General features: G+C 40.8%; 1 protein-coding gene across 1 annotated transcript in view; it reads left to right on the top strand.

The window, feature by feature from the left end:
* Positions 1–16,272, top strand: part of SNX25 (sorting nexin 25) — a 50,797-nt gene extending 34,525 nt beyond the window's left edge. Inside the window, exons 8-19 of the mRNA XM_081875688.1 lie at positions 2,554–2,685; positions 3,294–3,569; positions 4,087–4,242; positions 6,603–6,734; positions 6,871–7,011; positions 8,500–8,613; positions 10,385–10,549; positions 11,609–11,726; positions 12,698–12,764; positions 13,906–14,087; positions 14,679–14,779; positions 15,679–16,272. Coding sequence (XP_081731814.1) covers positions 2,554–2,685; positions 3,294–3,569; positions 4,087–4,242; positions 6,603–6,734; positions 6,871–7,011; positions 8,500–8,613; positions 10,385–10,549; positions 11,609–11,726; positions 12,698–12,764; positions 13,906–14,087; positions 14,679–14,779; positions 15,679–15,759 — 1,665 coding nt within the window. The 3' untranslated portion in view covers positions 15,760–16,272. The remainder of the gene's footprint in view (positions 1–2,553; positions 2,686–3,293; positions 3,570–4,086; positions 4,243–6,602; positions 6,735–6,870; positions 7,012–8,499; positions 8,614–10,384; positions 10,550–11,608; positions 11,727–12,697; positions 12,765–13,905; positions 14,088–14,678; positions 14,780–15,678) is intronic.
* Positions 16,273–16,713: the final 441 nt, after the last annotated feature.

Below are 16,713 nucleotides of genomic sequence, written 5' to 3'. Positions count from 1 at the left end.
GCTAGCTTCAATGAGGTAGGGTACATTTTGCTATGAATTCCCCACCCACCAGGTACAACGTGTCCCCCTTGTGGTGGCTTAGGGCTGTGCAAAAGGAGTCTAAAATGTTTGTGGTGGGACCTCCGGTGCACACGAGTGGCACCTGTTTCCCACTGTGCACCTTTCGTGCATAGAAAAAAAAGGCCAGGTCAGGAAGAATTGGGTAGACGAGTGCCCAGAGCAAGGTTTTAATAATTTTGTGGGAGAGAGAAGACCCAGGAAATGTGCAGCGACTAAAATCCTGCTCCTGCTGTGTCCAAAATGCAATGGCCACGTTACTTTATGGGGTTTAGATCCCTCATAACCCCTGTTTTAAAGCAGGAGCATTGGTTGCCACCTTGTTTCCAGAGCTAATTCAAGGTGCTCATGTTAATGTCTGAAGCCCTAAACGACTCAGGTGCCAAATTTTGGAAAGACCATCTGGTTCCCTACAGACCCTCTCAGGTGCTAAGAACAGCAGAGGGGGCTTTCTCAGTAGTACCATTGCATTCAGAAGTTCATGGTGGTGGCCTGCAGGAGGACATTCTCTGTGGCAGCACCTAAGTTGTGGAACCTTCATCTGGCACCTTCACTATTGAATGGCCCTTCTCACTGAATGCTCTCTTTACCCTGGCCTCTAAAACATAACCCTGAGATGTGTACTTTAAGGATGCATCCTGTTTTTGTGATAGTAAGTTGTTTTAAACTGGTTTTAATGTCGTATTTTTAAATTGTGGCAACCCTCCTTAGGAACTTAGGGTGTAGGGTAGGTAAATAAATTCAAACAGCCACCAATATTATTATTATTATTTATTATAGGACACCCCTGCAGGGCTCCCCTTCTACTAACAAGGTGGCGCTCTTGCATGCAGTCTCTGCAGCTGCAGCTGCAGTTCCACATTGGTTGTTGCTGGCTAAAAATCAACCACCATCTCTCAGCCAAATCTTACCAGCTACCTGGCAGCATTGCTTGTTAACAGGAAGGAGGAGTTCAATTTATTTTAATCAACGCTGAAGCTATAGCTGATTCAGGTGGTGAAATGAACAGGAACAACCATGTTTTTCTGGGGTCTTTCAGGAAATACTTTGAGCCTCCAGAACAGATGTATTTTTTTCATGCTGAACATTTTGCTTGCCCTTCCAGCCACTAGATTTTGGTTACAGATAGCAAATCAGCAGGCATATAACTGTGCTGATAAGGAACACTTTAGAAGGTTTATTTCCCTCCACTCCAGTTAAGTTGCTTCTTGAGTTCTTGGTTCATTGTTTCTGCATTGTAACAATTGCAGCACAGCAGTGGATTCCAGTGTCTCATTCGCAGCTCAGCGTGAAGCTATATGAGCTAGTGCTTAAGCTGTTAATGCTCTAGTTTCAGACATGTTTGCTGGAAGCAAGTCCTGCCTATTTATTTGGGACTTATTTAAAGGTAAGCATGCCTAAGATTGTCCTGCTGGTGGTTTTACACATAACTGCTACAGCTCCAGATTGCAAAACTAAAGGTGAGGTGAGGAAAAGCTCTTCAACCAGGAAATTGTATAGATTAGAAGCGGAGTTGGGGCTACTCTTGCATATGGAGCCATCAGTGACACAGAAGAGAATGGAATAAACTTTGCACACTTTGGGGCTCTACTATATGGAGGAGTTCTGCAAAATTCATAGAACTTCTGGATTGGGTGAATGAGTCACTCTTTCTGAAGATACACAAAGGAAAATTATTATAGTGTGTTCCTTAATTCCTTGTATTGGTGTGTGATCAGGTAGGGCATTGTCTTAGCAGTTGTGTCATGAACACTCATGAAAATTGTCTTTAAGGCTGTGCAACATAGCGTACCTTCGCACCATTTTTTAAGAGGTTAACAGCAGAATACTATATCTGCTTCTTTGGAATAAACAATTGCTTATTATGTTTTTAGTATTTGGTTGTCTATCCAGAAAGCTGTGTGATGAGCTGCTCAGTTATTCCCCCCAATTTCTGGATACAATTCCTTACTGCTCGACACTTTTCCTTGGAACTGGGGGGGGGGGGATTCAAAACTCATGTTTGTCCAGCCCTTTGAAGAAGTTTGAAATGGTTTAAAACGGAGGTGCTCAGAAAGACCTTTTTTAAAAAAAATGTTTTGTGCAGTTATGTATCAACTCCTCCCAGGGACCATATAGAGAAGGGTAGGTTATAAATGTAATTAATAAGTAATAAATTAAAACGGCTTCCAACACAGTACAAGGAGCTGCTGCTGCTGCTGAACCTAGTATACACAAAAACATTCTTGCATGTGCTAAGAGGGGCCCTTGTGGAGATGGCACTGATGATCTCTGCATCCATGAAACATTTTTAATGTCTCCTGAGATTTTTATCAGAGTGCTGGGAAAATGGTAAGGTATAAAAAACAATGAATCCAGAATCTTGGATTATCTCTGCTGATCATTCCAGCCTTAATCCACTTTGTCAATAATAAGTGCGCTTAATGAGGTTTGTAACCTGTGAACTAGATTACTTAATTGAAATAATGTCATTAATTGTCCCCCTCCCCCCTCCAGATTCTTCAATTTGAGGATATTTTGTGCAACCCACCCTACAGAGAGCACTTCCGAACATACATGGAAAGAGTGGATAAGAGATCTTTGATCAGCTATTGGGAATCCGTGGAATACTTGAAGAATGCTAACAAGGTACAAAGTAGATAAACGTATGTCATACCTTGTTATTGGAAATATATATATTTTTGGCAAGACTTTTAATTGTAAACCAGTATAAAAAGTTATATATAAAAAGTTGGCATTGGCTTTAGTATTCAGATTGCATATAAACTGCTCCTAGATATTTTATCAGTCCAGTCAGTTGTGCTGGTGTGGCAAAAGTCAGGCCAAATTTAAAAATCAATTCCCTGTTTCATGAAATGAGTAAAGAAAATGGACTGTTCGAAAACATAAACAGTTAACACTTAATCTTTCAGATCACTGGTATTTTTTAAATAATTTTTTAGTGTTCACACGCAGAAAAAGTCTGCTGCTGTGATCTCCCTACCATGTGTTGCTGAGGATCAGCAATATGAAAAGGAATAAAGACAAACCTGCATGGGGTGTGATCCTTCTTGCTTTCTGTTTGAGTATGCTGTACTCTGGATTATGATTATAATTATTTGCTGTATGCTTACAAATATTGAAAACCAAGGGTCATTCTTCAGAGAACCGAATAGGATAAACAAACATATATTTAACTGCATGGTTCTTGATTATGATGGATGCATCTCTTCTTGTTGGTTTTTCTTCCTCCTTAGGCTGAAATACCTCAACTTGTGAGTCGAATCTATCAGGATTTCTTTGTGGAAGGCAGAGAGATTACTGTGGAAAAGTCACTGTATAAAGAGATACAGCAGAGCCTTGTAGGCAACAAAGGCATTGAGGTGTTTTACAAAATCCAGACTGATGTTTATGAAACACTGAAGGACAGGTACTACCCATCGTTCCTTGTCAGCGATTTGTATGAGAGGCTGATCAAGAAGGAAGAAGAGAGGAGTACCGTTCAGATGACATCTGACGACAAAGATGAAGTGGTGAGTGATGCTTACAGATGCCATGGAAGATAAACTGGGTAAAAAACTAGAATATTTGATAGCATAATAATATTGGGGGACATGGATCATAAGCGCTAGGGGATCAGACCAAAGGTCCATCTTAGTCTATCTTTGTTTCCAAAAGTGGCCAGGCAGCAATAGCTCTTCCTACTATTGCCCCAACAACTGGGTGTGTTGTCTCTGAACCTGGAGCTTCCATTTAATTATTGTGGCTAAGAGTAAGTGATAGACACGTCTTCCATCAAACCCCTTTTAGGCCAGCATTCATAGTCCTTTTCCCACTTCATGTTAACTTTCACAACAACCATGATGTAATTTAGGCTGTGAGATAGTGGCTGGCTCAAGGTTAACCTGTGAGCTTTGTGATTTGAGGAGGGATCTCATTCTAGATGGCATGGTTATTTACTTCTGCTTAGACAATGTGTGTTAAACCAGGTAGTCAAGTTAATGGATTATACTTTAGCATATATGGATCACTGTTGGCTTTCTCTTCTAGAACCAAGTTTGTGAAGAGGTTATTGATGAAGGAAGCTCCGGAATTAATGAGCAGGCCAGTTACGCTGTGAATAAGCTACGTCAGCTAAATGACAGACTTGAATATAAGAGACAAGCTCTAAATTCTCTCTGCAGTTCACCAAAACCTGACAAAAAGGTTTGTGGCTTTGTTATTTATATGCATTATACTAGCAGACTGTGTTTCAGAGTAGACATGTAGATAGACTCTAGAGAGCTTTCACTTCAAAAAATAATTTGGAAGGTGCTGTTTTCCAGGCTTCTCATTAGCCACTGATTGTTCTACAAAGGCATTGATATACAATCTTTAATATTGTTTCCTTCTCAGCACCCTAAAAATCTGATCTTAGCAATTTATGCGGGTTGCAGTGTTGTTCTGTCAGTGAATATAAGTACATATGTAGCCGTCTGACACAGAATCAGATCTTTGATTGCTTATAACCCAGTAATTGTCAGTTCCAGCTGACCCTGGTTCTTCTCCAAGGACTCAAGCATAGATCTTTCTCAAATCTATTACCTGATATTCTTTAACTGGAGATGCCAGAAATTGAGCTCTGGACATTCTGCATGTAAAGCTGGTGCTCCACTGCTGAACTATGAACTTTAGTGACAATGTGGAATAGACAGTGGGGCTTTCTAGCATTTCTGAAATGCTGCATGAGGGTCTATGGGCCTTTTGGATGGCATAGAATCAAACCTGCATTCCTGCCTGCTTCTCCAGTTCTGCACCAGTGCTTGCTCTTTGGTTTGGTAAATGAGACACAAAATGATACAAAGTCCTAGATGTTGGCATGGAAGGTCCTGCCTTGTGGGTTGATTGTAATATCACAGGAAAATATTATTCGGTGCTTTGCAGCTGTGTTGAGAAAAGTTGCCACATGGAATTAATCTGACGTGTTTACTGGTATAACAGTAAGAACTGGTTTTTGTTCTGATATGAGCAATCAAGGGGATATCAAACCTCTTTAATTTTAAAATACTTGGCAACCGTTCCATGACTTCATACAGCAAGAGGACCATGTTCACAACCTGCCTTTGACACATGGCAGTCTGTGGAGAGTTCTACTAAACTAACCTCTGGAGTAAGACGTTGTCAAATGACCCAGAAGTTTTTAAAGATTTTAATTTTTGTTGTTTTATTGTTGTTACCATGAGCAATGGAGAATCAATAAAAACATATATATTTTTAGTAAAACTGCCTTTATGGGAGTTGCTTATCAAAAATTGTTGGTAGTTGGTTACTCGTGTATTTTTTGATCAAGTATAAGCCTCTTCTATTCTATTTCACTTTTCCTGCTCACATGATTCAGTAAAATCAACCACAGTACCACCTCAGCACTTTCAGATCCTTGAGTGCATCCTTGGGCTTCATACATTAACATCAAAAGCAATGTTGCTGCGATATAACAACTAAGGCATGGCTAAGTCAGATTTCTGCCAACCTAGCAGTTTGAAAACACGTCAAAGTGCAAGTAGATAAATAGGTACTACTCTGGCGGGAAAGTAAATGGCGTTTCTGTGTGCTGCTCTGGTTCGCCAGAAGCAGCTTAGTCATGCTGGCCACATGACCCGGAAGCTGTACGCCGGCTCCCTCAGCCAGTAAAGCGAGATGAGCGCCGCAACCCCAGAGTCGGTTACGACTGGACCTAATGGTCAGGGCTCCCTTTACCTTTACCTTTAGGTCACATTCCTGGGTTCATGCATCTTATGTGATGCATTCATCTGAAGTCATGCAATTGCCACTTGGCCTTTGTTACAGTTTTACAGATAAACACAATATTCTGTGTGTACCCATAAAAATAGTGTGTAGCATAACCATGCTTTTTAAGGTCCAAAGATTCCAAAGCCTCTTTACAATCTAATTCTGCACCATGATGTTGGACCTCTCTGCATAGATTATGTATTAGGTTGCTGAATGTGCATTTTTTCCCCAGCTGTCTGACAGCCTACTGTCCCGTCCCTCCCCCCCCCCCCGGCCAAAAAAAATATCTAAGTGAATTAGTGCTGGACAATATCTTAAGTATTTTTGATTTTTTTAGTTCACAGCATCTTTTAAAAACTTTTCTGTAGTGATTTCCCCCTTCCCCCTATCTTTCATGAACTCAGCACTAAATCTTCATTTATCATTATGTTTCAGGGCTTAATTTGCTTTTCATTTCTAAACTATACGTGACCTTAAGCAAATTATGCATGACCTTTTAAGCAGTACTGCTATGTCAAGACAGAGTCATTTAGATGGGGAATCGGTTTGGGAGCTTTTACTAAATTCCTTGCCTCTTTCCCTTCCACTCCCTGACAGTTTTTTATTTCTCTTCCTTATTGCTACACATTTTAATCTGTTTCCTTCAGTACATGCACCAGAGTGATCTGTTGCAATAGTTGTGTAGATTTTCTTTAAAAAAAGGAAGGAAGGAAGGAAGGAAGGAAGGAAGGAAGGAAGGAAGGAAGGAAGGAATATGATAACCGGTAATAACAAGTGGTTTCTCCCCTCCTTGGCAGATTGTTTCTAAACTGAAGGATGAAATCACTCTGATGGAGCGAGAACACGGTGACCTTCAATTGCACATTGAAAGAACAGATTGGTGGTGTGAGAATTTCGGCATGTGGAAAGCCTTCATAAATTCCAGCGAAGTATGGATTTCTTCTATTAAAAAAAATATATAAATAAGTGGAACCTTTCTGTCATGTAGGTGTGCATGCATATCCTTTTCCAGTATGATGATGATGTAATAATAATAATAATAATAATACCCTTTCTCTGTTTTAGGTCATAGAAGAAAATGGTGAACAAGTGCCCTGTTACTCTGTCATGGTGAGTTTACAAGAGATTGGCAGCGTTGAAGCTAAGGAATGGACGGTACTCCGAAAGCTCAGCGAGTTTCAAAGCCTACATAGGAAACTCAGTGAGGTATGGAGAACATGTGGAAATTGCTCTTGCTTAGTTTTAATATTCTGTATGGCCAACTTCTGTATCCTCTGTCCTCCATATTGTAGGGAAGGAGCCAGACATGTCTGTCGACAAAAACAACAACCTGCTATCCAGTACCAGGCAGTCAGATTCAATAATAGTGGGATCGGAGAGCTGGAGGGGGGGGTCAGATCTGGCAACCAATGCACCCCTTGGGTTTCAGGTAGTACATGGGTAGACAAGTCTAAAAAGCCTGGGAGCACAAATTTTGATTCTCCTCTAGCTCATTTACCAGAAGTAATGTATTTAGCAATAACTCTGAAAGTGTATACATGTACTCGATTCTGACCACGCTAAACCTTCCTAGAGCAAAATATATATCAGGCGGCTTAGTTTGGTCAGAATCAAGTTGGGGGTCGTCTTCATGAGCTCCTGCAGTTCAGAACGTATCACTTCACTGATCATAAGCCCCATTTTTTTGTCCCCTTTCCCCTTTTCTGCTCTTGTGAGGCAGAAAATTGGGCTGTTTTGTTTTTGCTCTCTTGGTGTTTTGTCTCCCTTCTGTTCACTAGAATCATTTACTGATTCTTATCAGCAACATTTTTCTGTTCAGGGAACCTGGCAATTTTCTCTTTGTTGTCTTGTGTTTTTGCTGCTGGTACTTTCATGGGGAGTATTCCAACCACAGGGTGCCTTCTGTGTGTTTATTATTTATTCACTAAATTCATATCCCACCCTTCCTCCCAAAGGAGCCCAGAGCAGCACCAAACACCATTATGTTCTTTTAATCTGGTTTTGTTAGAGCATAGTCCACACTGGCTCTCAACATCCTAGAAGAGTATAAGCTTATATGCTGTATCTAAAACTTTTTATCCTGTGTTCATGTTAGTTTGGAGAGTTGGCTTAAGCACATCAAGAGTCAAAGAGGCATAGCATGCAAGGCATACTATGTGTGCATGTGAGTGTGAGTGACAGCAGCCAGCGGTCGGAAGGCATCATGACATGTTAAACTGACACTGAAAGGCAAATGTGAACATAGGCTTTGTTCCGTCTTTTCATATACACCTAAAGTAAATTATTTTCACAATAGCTCATTCTTTTTCCTTCCAACTGTTTGTTGGTTCATTCTTATTTTGCCATTTTTATTCTGGCTGTATGAAGGCTTTACAGCTTTCTTCTACTTGCTTAATTGCACTGACCTGACCCTTTTATAACCTATTACACTCTGCATTTTTTTGCAAGATGTTAGTTCCAATGAGCCTTAAGCTGGCATTGGCTTATTTCTGCAGCCTAGTACTGCACTTAGAGCTACTCTTTTTGGCTGATTGATGGAAGAGTTCCTGCAGGTGATCAAGGGTACAGGCAGAGGAGCCAAAAGCTAGTTCTTCCCTTTCTGACTAAATAGAACAGGACAAAAATAAAGACAGTGTGTAAATTAAAATGGAGAAATAATTGTGATTTGCTTTTTTTCCCCGTCCTCCCACCTAGTGCTTCCCATCATTAAAAAAAGCTCAGTTGCCTTCACTCAGCAAACTGCCCTTTAAATCAGTAGACCAGAAATTTATGGAGAAGTCAAAGAACCAGTTAAATAACTTCTTACAGGTAAGATATCAAAGAAGCAGCAATCACAATATATATCTGTTTTATTTTACTAACTCAGAATGGTGCATTGTCCTTTATTGCATGGGCTTTAGAGTAAGGAATTCAATTTCTTGATTGCATATTCTCACATTCCCCCCCAATGTTTATTGGCCTTTTCACATACTGCAATCCAAATCCAGAGCGAGCTGAATTTGAAGTCCTATTCATTTCAATTGGGCATTACTTAACAACTAATTGTTGATGTTTATGTGACTTTAGTATGACCAAATTGCTCTGGATTTAGGCCTATGTTATTTAAATGTATAACTCGAGGTATTTTGAGTGCAAGCCTAGGCATATAGTAAGGTATGATGCATATGTTTGGATCTGTTTAAATGTGCAACTTAGGTTTACATATGTTTAGCGTATCAAAGAAGTACACTTGTCAGGTACACAGAACTGGCTGGTGGTGTCAAACGCAGGTTTTTCTAGCATACAGCCCAATGCAGTGAACAGCTCTTGACACTTCTTCTGGTTGGCTGCGCCTGTAGCCAATAACAGCTCCTACTTTTCTGTTGCGTTCTCTGGGACAAATTAGGTACTCTCTCAGATGGGCTCCACATCTCCCACTTCACCTTTCGATGGATTTTGTGGTGTTTCGGAATCCTACCACATTCTTGCGTCTTACTCATACCATCAACCGTGACCAGACTTCTTTAATCAACCCTTTTCTCCAATACCAAATAGTGATGCAGCTGAAAATTTTCTATAGGTTGGTCTGCTGAGCAGTTCATTGAAGTTCCAAAACTGCTGTTGAAAGCAATCAAGGGGTTCCATGCTTAGAAATCCTTAGAAAAATGCTTAGGAAATCTTTTTAGAGTTCTCTTGGCCCTATAGCCCCTCCCCCAATGCTTAAGGGACCCCTGACCATTAGGTCCAGTCGTGGCCGACTCTGGGGTTGTGGCGCTCATCTCGCTTTACTGGCCGAGGGAGCCGGCGTACAGCTTCTGGGTCATGTGGCCAGCATGACTAAGCCGCTTCTGGCGATCCAGAGCAGCGCACGGAAACACCGTTTACCTTCCCGCCAGAGCGGTACCTATTTATCTACTTGCACTTTGATGTGCTTTCGAACTGCTAGGTTGGCAGGAGCAGGGACCGAGCAACGGGAGCTCACCCCGTCGCGGGGATTTGAACCGCCAACCTTCTGATCGGCAAGTCCTAGGCTCTGTGGTTTAACCCACAGCGCCCCCCGCGCCCCCCAATGCTTAAGTAACTCTTTTTCAGGATCAAATAATACGTAAAACATCTTAGTAATTTCTTTTAAGTACTGTTGAGGGGGCGATGGGATTTGCTTTATTTGATGGCCCCAAATTAACCAATATGCAAGGAGAGGGGTGTGCAGCCTGCACCCAGCTACCCATGCCATTGACATGCAGCTACTGGGGGAAGTCCAGTTAGCTACTGACCACACTGGTGGCAAAGCCTACAGATTGTCCCTTAGCAACTCTCTGAGGCCATTGTTAGGTAGGTCCACTTCCCATGTAGACGGCACCAGTGTGAAAAGCATAAACAGGATGCTTCCCCTGTGCTGTTTTCAATTAACATACTTGCCAGGAATGTGCCTAGGAGCTACTGAAGTGTATTGATTCCAGAAATCACTGCTGATTTTGTAAACCCTTAAGACTGGCTGACATCGGCAGTGCTGATTAGCACTCCTTGCCCTCATGCAGAGTCTTCATCTGCTCTGCTTAAAAAAGAAAATTACAATTGTGGTGGCTTTTCTTTTCCACAGAAATTGCTTTCTGATGAAAGGCTCTGTCAGAGTGAAGCACTTTATGCCTTTTTAAGCCCTTCTCCAGAACACCTCAAGGTTATCGATGTCCAGGGAAAGAAATCTTCTTTTTCACTCGCTTCTTTTTTGGAGAGGCTTCCCGGTGATTTCTTTTCTCATCAAGAGGTGAGTGGGCAAAGAGCAATATTTACGGTAGATGAGCACCCAGAATAAATAGGAAGCGTCTCAGATGGAACTATCTGCAGAATTAATTTAAATACATGAACTAATGGACAGCATATTAAAGTGCTCTGCCAATTGTAGTGCAGGTTGCCAATGAATGTTTGTGCCATCTCCACATTTCACTGGCACCAACTGTTCAAGCTCCACTGAAAGCTATTGTGAAATCCATTGTGGCTTGTGCCCAGGTACACAAATCTTGGTGATTGAAGCACGTACAATGGCATGCATGAGACCCAAGTCTAAGCCATGCCTTGCCCAGTTCAAGAATCCTGGGCAGCAAAGCCTAGGCAGTATTCTAGAAAGCTTCTGTCAATATACAGTGGTACCTCTGGTTAAGAACTTAATTCATTCTGGAGATCCGTTCTTAACCTGAAACTGTTCTTAACCTGAAGCACCACTTTAGCTAATGGGGCCTCCCGCTGCCGCTGTGCCACCGCTGCACGATTTCTGTTCTCATCCTGAAGCAAAGTTCTTAACCTGAGGTACTATTTCTGGCTTAGCGGAGTCTGTAACCTGAAGCGTCTGTAACCTGAAGCGCCTGTAACCTGAGGTACCACTGTAGAAGCACCATTGGTCTCAGCAAATCAAGGTGGCCCCTTCTGCTCAACCTTTACTACCATGGCTGTCCTCACTAATTCATTGGCAAGAAAGAGTAAGAGATAATGGACTATGGGAGTGAAGATTTGGCATTAGCATAAAACAAGTGGACAGCCTTTGAATGGCTACAAGATGTAGAGGCGTAAATCTGGATCTGACAGCTGATTTATATATGCAGGGGCATTACATAGTATCTTCTTACTTAAATGTTTAATTTGAAATAATTTGTGATGCCTGTCTCAGGCATATAAATTTTTGCTGGAGGTACAGACTTGGACAGTGTGGGTGGCTCCACCATTAGGCGGAAGGAGCAGCCTCAGATTGCTATCTTAGATGGGGAGCAAAAATGGCCGCCATAACTTTTGGAACCACCTTTGCCACCCTGTGCTTGTTTGGTTTGTCCAGGAGGAGGCTGAAGACGATGACGACCTGTCTGACTATGGAGAAGATGTGGATGGGAAACGGGATGCCCTTGCTGAGCCTTGCTTCATGCTGATCGGAGAGATATTTGAGCTGCGAGGAAGTAAGCAGTGGTCTTGTTCATTGTTGGGTTGGACTAGATGACCGTGGTGATGTTCCTTCCAACTCTACAATTCTATGATTCTGTGAGTGCACTCATCAGGATGATAGAAATGCACCACATTTTCATGCTCGGTTTTAATATGGGACGGTGGTTTTGTCGGAAACATGACTTGAGCCATAAATCAAGCACTTGCGTATGTAAAATGTTCTACATGCACCTCATTGCATAGACGTGTGCTTTTTGCATGTAGCATTAGCATGGTTGTGACCTGGGTAGGTGCACTTGCAACATTTACGCAGGTAAAATTGTTCTACCCGTGGCCCACATAAATCAGGTTTCCTGCACCTCGTTTGCATATGTCTTAGTCATGGTTTAGTGTTAATGCGCAGCCCCTGTGTTGCAGAAATAACTCTCTAAAGAAACATTCTGAAGTTGGGCATGTTGAGCAGTGTAACTCTTTAGCTAATTTCCACATGGAAAAACATGTATTAGTGTTGCATGCTATATGTTAAAATCCTCAATGTAAAATAGGCAGTGCTTTTTTTTAGGGGGTACTCAAGGGTACACTGTACCAGCACCTCTTTTTGTTGTTAAAAAGTATGACACTTACTGTAACAACTTCGTGGTGAGTACCGACGCCTATTTTTTCTAGGGAAAAAAATGCACTGAAAATAGGTAGCAATAAATAAATGAGTTTTGTATCCTGATACATTCAAACCATCTGTGTGCAAATGGAAGCACTAGGAAAGAATTGTTCACTAGAAAGGTTGGCCATTTTTAAAAATTGTCTGGGCTCCCTATGAAGGCTGCTGAGTAGGAAAAGTCACATAATCACTTGTAGTAATTAAAAGGGGACAGATTTATACGTAGTAAACAGCATAACGTGAACATATACTTAAGAGTATTTGAGTAGACCCTAACTGCATGCTTGGAGTTGACTTCTGTGTGCTGCTTGCTTTTGTTTGTTTTAGTGTTTAAGTGGGTGAGGAAGACGCTAATTGCACTAGTTCAAATCACTTTTGGAAGAACCATCAACAAGTGAGTGCATTACGATTTCTCTGCTTCTAGAATTGTACTGTGAATCAGCTGCTTGATGCAGGAACAGCTGACAACAGCACTGACATGGCTAGCATGTTTGTTCAGAAACTAGCTTCTGCATGTTTCTTTGTATGTAGAAAAGGAAAGTTAAAATTTCACAAGCTTCATTTCAGAATTCCAGACAAATCTTTCTTAACTTTCCCCATGCGCCTTGTATGTCACAAATCCTTATGTACTCAGGGCTGAACCAGAAAGCAGGGTGGGTGGGAGAGCCAGACTTACCCAAAACTTGGTGCCAAGGAAATTCAAATTTGTGATCTGCATCAATTTGTATATATTTGCTTATTTTGCATAATTCTAATTATGTTAGGCATGGGGGAGATGAGAGTTGCACAGCACATTGCCAAGCTTCTGAGACTTCATCAGGCATGCCCTACAAACTCCCAAACCTGTCCTTGCAGCTTTGGGGATTAGAAACTTGCCCCCCCCCCTTTAAATGAAAGCATAAGAGTTTCAGGATGCTGAATTCTTCACCCAGTATCAGATGTAGACACACAGTGGTTGCATTCAAATATAATGTGACTAGAAGCCACCAGAGGGGGCATGAGAATGGAGGATTTCTAGCTATTTGCATGTTTCCATAGAACAGTGCTTCTCAAACATTTTGAAGTGGGATTCACCTCTACCTTTTTTAAAAAAATAAAAATAAACCACTGCTTCCCCCTCCACAACAATACAGTAGTATCACATTTTAAGTTAAAACTTAAAAAGTTTGTGTTTTATAGTTAATATTATTATAGCTGCATTTATGTATAATTTTATTATTACTGCCAATTATTGTTTTACTCAAACCTAGTTTTCACTGCTTGCTGCTATCCTGTTCCTAGCTCTCTCTCCCTCTCTTTCCCCTTTTTATTTTCCAAATTTTAGGTACTGCAGTTGTAAGAGTAACATTTAGATTAGTCCAAGTTGCTGTATGGCTAAGCAACATATTGTATCTAGGTGGATATTTGCCTCGTGGAAACCCTATTTTTGTTGCTTGATGTGCAAGTTGTCTCTAGGAAGTTTCGAAGTGGGTTAAAAGCATGTCTACTCCGGCTATAGTATTATGACCATTTCTTCTTGACGCCTCTCCCTCAAGGCAAATTCGTGACACTGTAAATTGGATCTTCAGTGAACCAATGCTTGTTTACTACATCAATGTGTTCCGAGATGCTTTTTGGCCAAATGGAAAACTGGCGTCCAGCTCAAAGCCCAGAAGTGAAGAGCAAAGCCGGGAGACGAAACAGAAAGCACAGCAAAAATTACTTGAAAACATTCCAGGTGAGCATATCAAATCACGTGTCATGTTAACGTTCAGAATGTAATGAATCAAAGGAGATTATGGTAATAAACAATATTTACCATTTGTTTAGCCCTTAGAATGTTCAAAACGCTCCACAGGCAGAGTTAAACTCTGGCCACTTTAACAAGCAAATCTATGAGATTCTATGAGATTAAATTTTAAGCAGACCAAGTACACACACAGAGAGAGTTGCATATTTAACCTTTATACAGATCCCTGACATCTGTCAGATGTTACTCTGTGGGTAGAAGAACTGTTTCTTTTAAAAGAAGTCAGGGTGGCATTTAGGTAATAGGGAACTAAATCTACTGCTCCCAAATATTGAAAATCAAAAGGCACTTTACATGTGTATTACTCCATAGTATATTCTTCTTGATGTTAAAATCTCTGATTTGTTTTTAAAAGATAGATAACAGGAATCTATTTTAACATTTTGGATGTGCAGGCTTTTGAATCAGTATCTCAATACACAGCTTACATTGCTCATTGTATATATATTTTTAATTCATTTGAATTTCTTAAAACACATTAGCAGATGCGTCACCAAAATTAAATATCTTTTCTTTCAGATACACTACAGAGTCTTGTTGGTCAGCAAAATGCTCGCCATGGTGTAATCAAAGTCTTCAATGCACTTCAAGAAACCAAGGCCAATAAGCATCTTCTTTATGTGAGTTACCAGCACATTATTGAATGGGTTTGTTACTTAAAATTACTCTTCCTTCAGACCTCAGAACTCGGATTCTTGGTGTTAGTTTCTGGCATTTACCCTTTGGCCTGCAACAGTAGCTGTTTTATCGTCTAACCTTTTAGAATTATCTGCAGAATTTGTTTTAACCAGGGATGGGCAAGAGCCACTGAGGGAAATGTGGAATTTGGGAGATAAAATCCCCTTGAAGGTCTGTGCCCTTTGAGATTTTGGTTTAGACTGGGAGGAAGAGGGATAATCTAAACCTGATAAATTTACTAGTGCTTGAGGTCTTCGTAGGTATGCGAAAATCTGTGCAGAGCCCTGTAGGTGCCAGTAAACATTGATGAATAATAAGGATTTGGTCCTCCCCAGAGGGCTACCAAGAACATTTTTCCATGTGTGGTTCTACAACTGCCAGATGTGCAAATTGTTTTTTTAAAAAACAGCCAATGAACCATAGTACATAGTGGACAACCTGTAGCCTTCCAGACAGGGCCAAGCCCGCCCATGAGGCAGTCTGAAGCAGCCACCTGGGGTGGTGGAATCCCATGGGGCCGTACCCTGCCCACCACCAGAGTTGCGTGGCAGCTTCCAGCGAGATCTTGTGGAACCAGGTATAATACCTTAGAAAAGGCTTTTACTGGACAGCCACTCTGCGTAAAGCGTAAAGGGCCCCACAATAATCTGTGGACTTTAGACTGCTTCCTTCCATGTATGCCTCTTGTCCCTGAATTGACCACTGTGGGATCCATGTGGTAGCCCTTGGGGGCAGGGTGTGTGGGCTTGATCTCTGCACCTATTAATGACTTGCTATCCAAGTTTGTAATTACCGGTTCAGAAAGAGGGGGGAAATGCTTTTAATCTCTCTTCTTTTCCAGGTGTTATTGGAATTGCTGCTAATTGAACTGTGTCCTGAGTTGCGAACTCATTTAGAGCAGCTTAAAGCAGCTCAGGTTTGAATCTGCACAAGTGAATTACTAGAGACATGTCTGTTCTTAATAGCAGACATGTAACTTATTTCCCTCTTTTCCACAGAGGGCTGGCTGAGGACTACTGCAAATTTGTATTTTTTTCTTTTCTTTTTAAATTCTACATGGAGCAAACAAGACTTGAAAGAACTGACGATACGGTAGAATGCCAGCACTGCGTAGTTTCTGGCTTTTATTTAACTTGTTACATGAATAATTCTGTTTAAGATGCAGATTGAAATGTAAATGTTAATATAAGGTATAAGAACTATAGAGTATTTTAAAACATTTATGAAAGGCATTTTGCTTTAGTGGTATACCAATGAATGTTGTACAGTTAATTTCCTTGCTGAGGATAATGAACATTCCTCTATTTTCTTGTTGTATTGAAGAGCCTTGTTGTGCAATATATGTAAAGATATTGTGTAAATTTTATTGTTTTTATTTTTACCAAAGATTTCCCATAGTTTGGAGCCTTTGTAAGCAATAAATAACAAAAATGAACTGTAGTGTTTCATAATTAAGCTACACTTTCAGTGGGTCAAAGTGCTGCTTTCAGAGAGAATTGCACTGATTCTGCAAGATGCAGAACATAGATTTAATGTCATAAATCACATGAATGAATGACTTGGCATTCATTGCATAAACAATTATACTAATAACCTGTTCACTTAAACCTTTCATCCCCTCTTGATATCATCTATATGGCTATTTTCCTAAACATGGCTCTTTTTAAAGCACTGGTAAAAGAACATCTGGATTTAATGCGAAGGTTGCCAATTCACTGCTGGAGACTCCTGCTTTTTGAATTTTCTGAAACTTAATTTAGTCCAGCTAGGAAATGTGATGGTATTCCAAAGCCTGAATGGGCCCAAAAGCCTTTTGGGTCTCCCACACCTTAACAGATGGAGAGAAAAAATCCCTTTTCAGTTCCTTGTTCCTAAA

Source organism: Podarcis erhardii (genome assembly GCF_964252035.2).
Source record: "Podarcis erhardii genome assembly, chromosome: 9".
NCBI lineage: Eukaryota > Metazoa > Chordata > Lepidosauria > Squamata > Lacertidae > Podarcis > Podarcis erhardii.
This window is presented reverse-complemented; position numbering and strand designations above follow the sequence as displayed.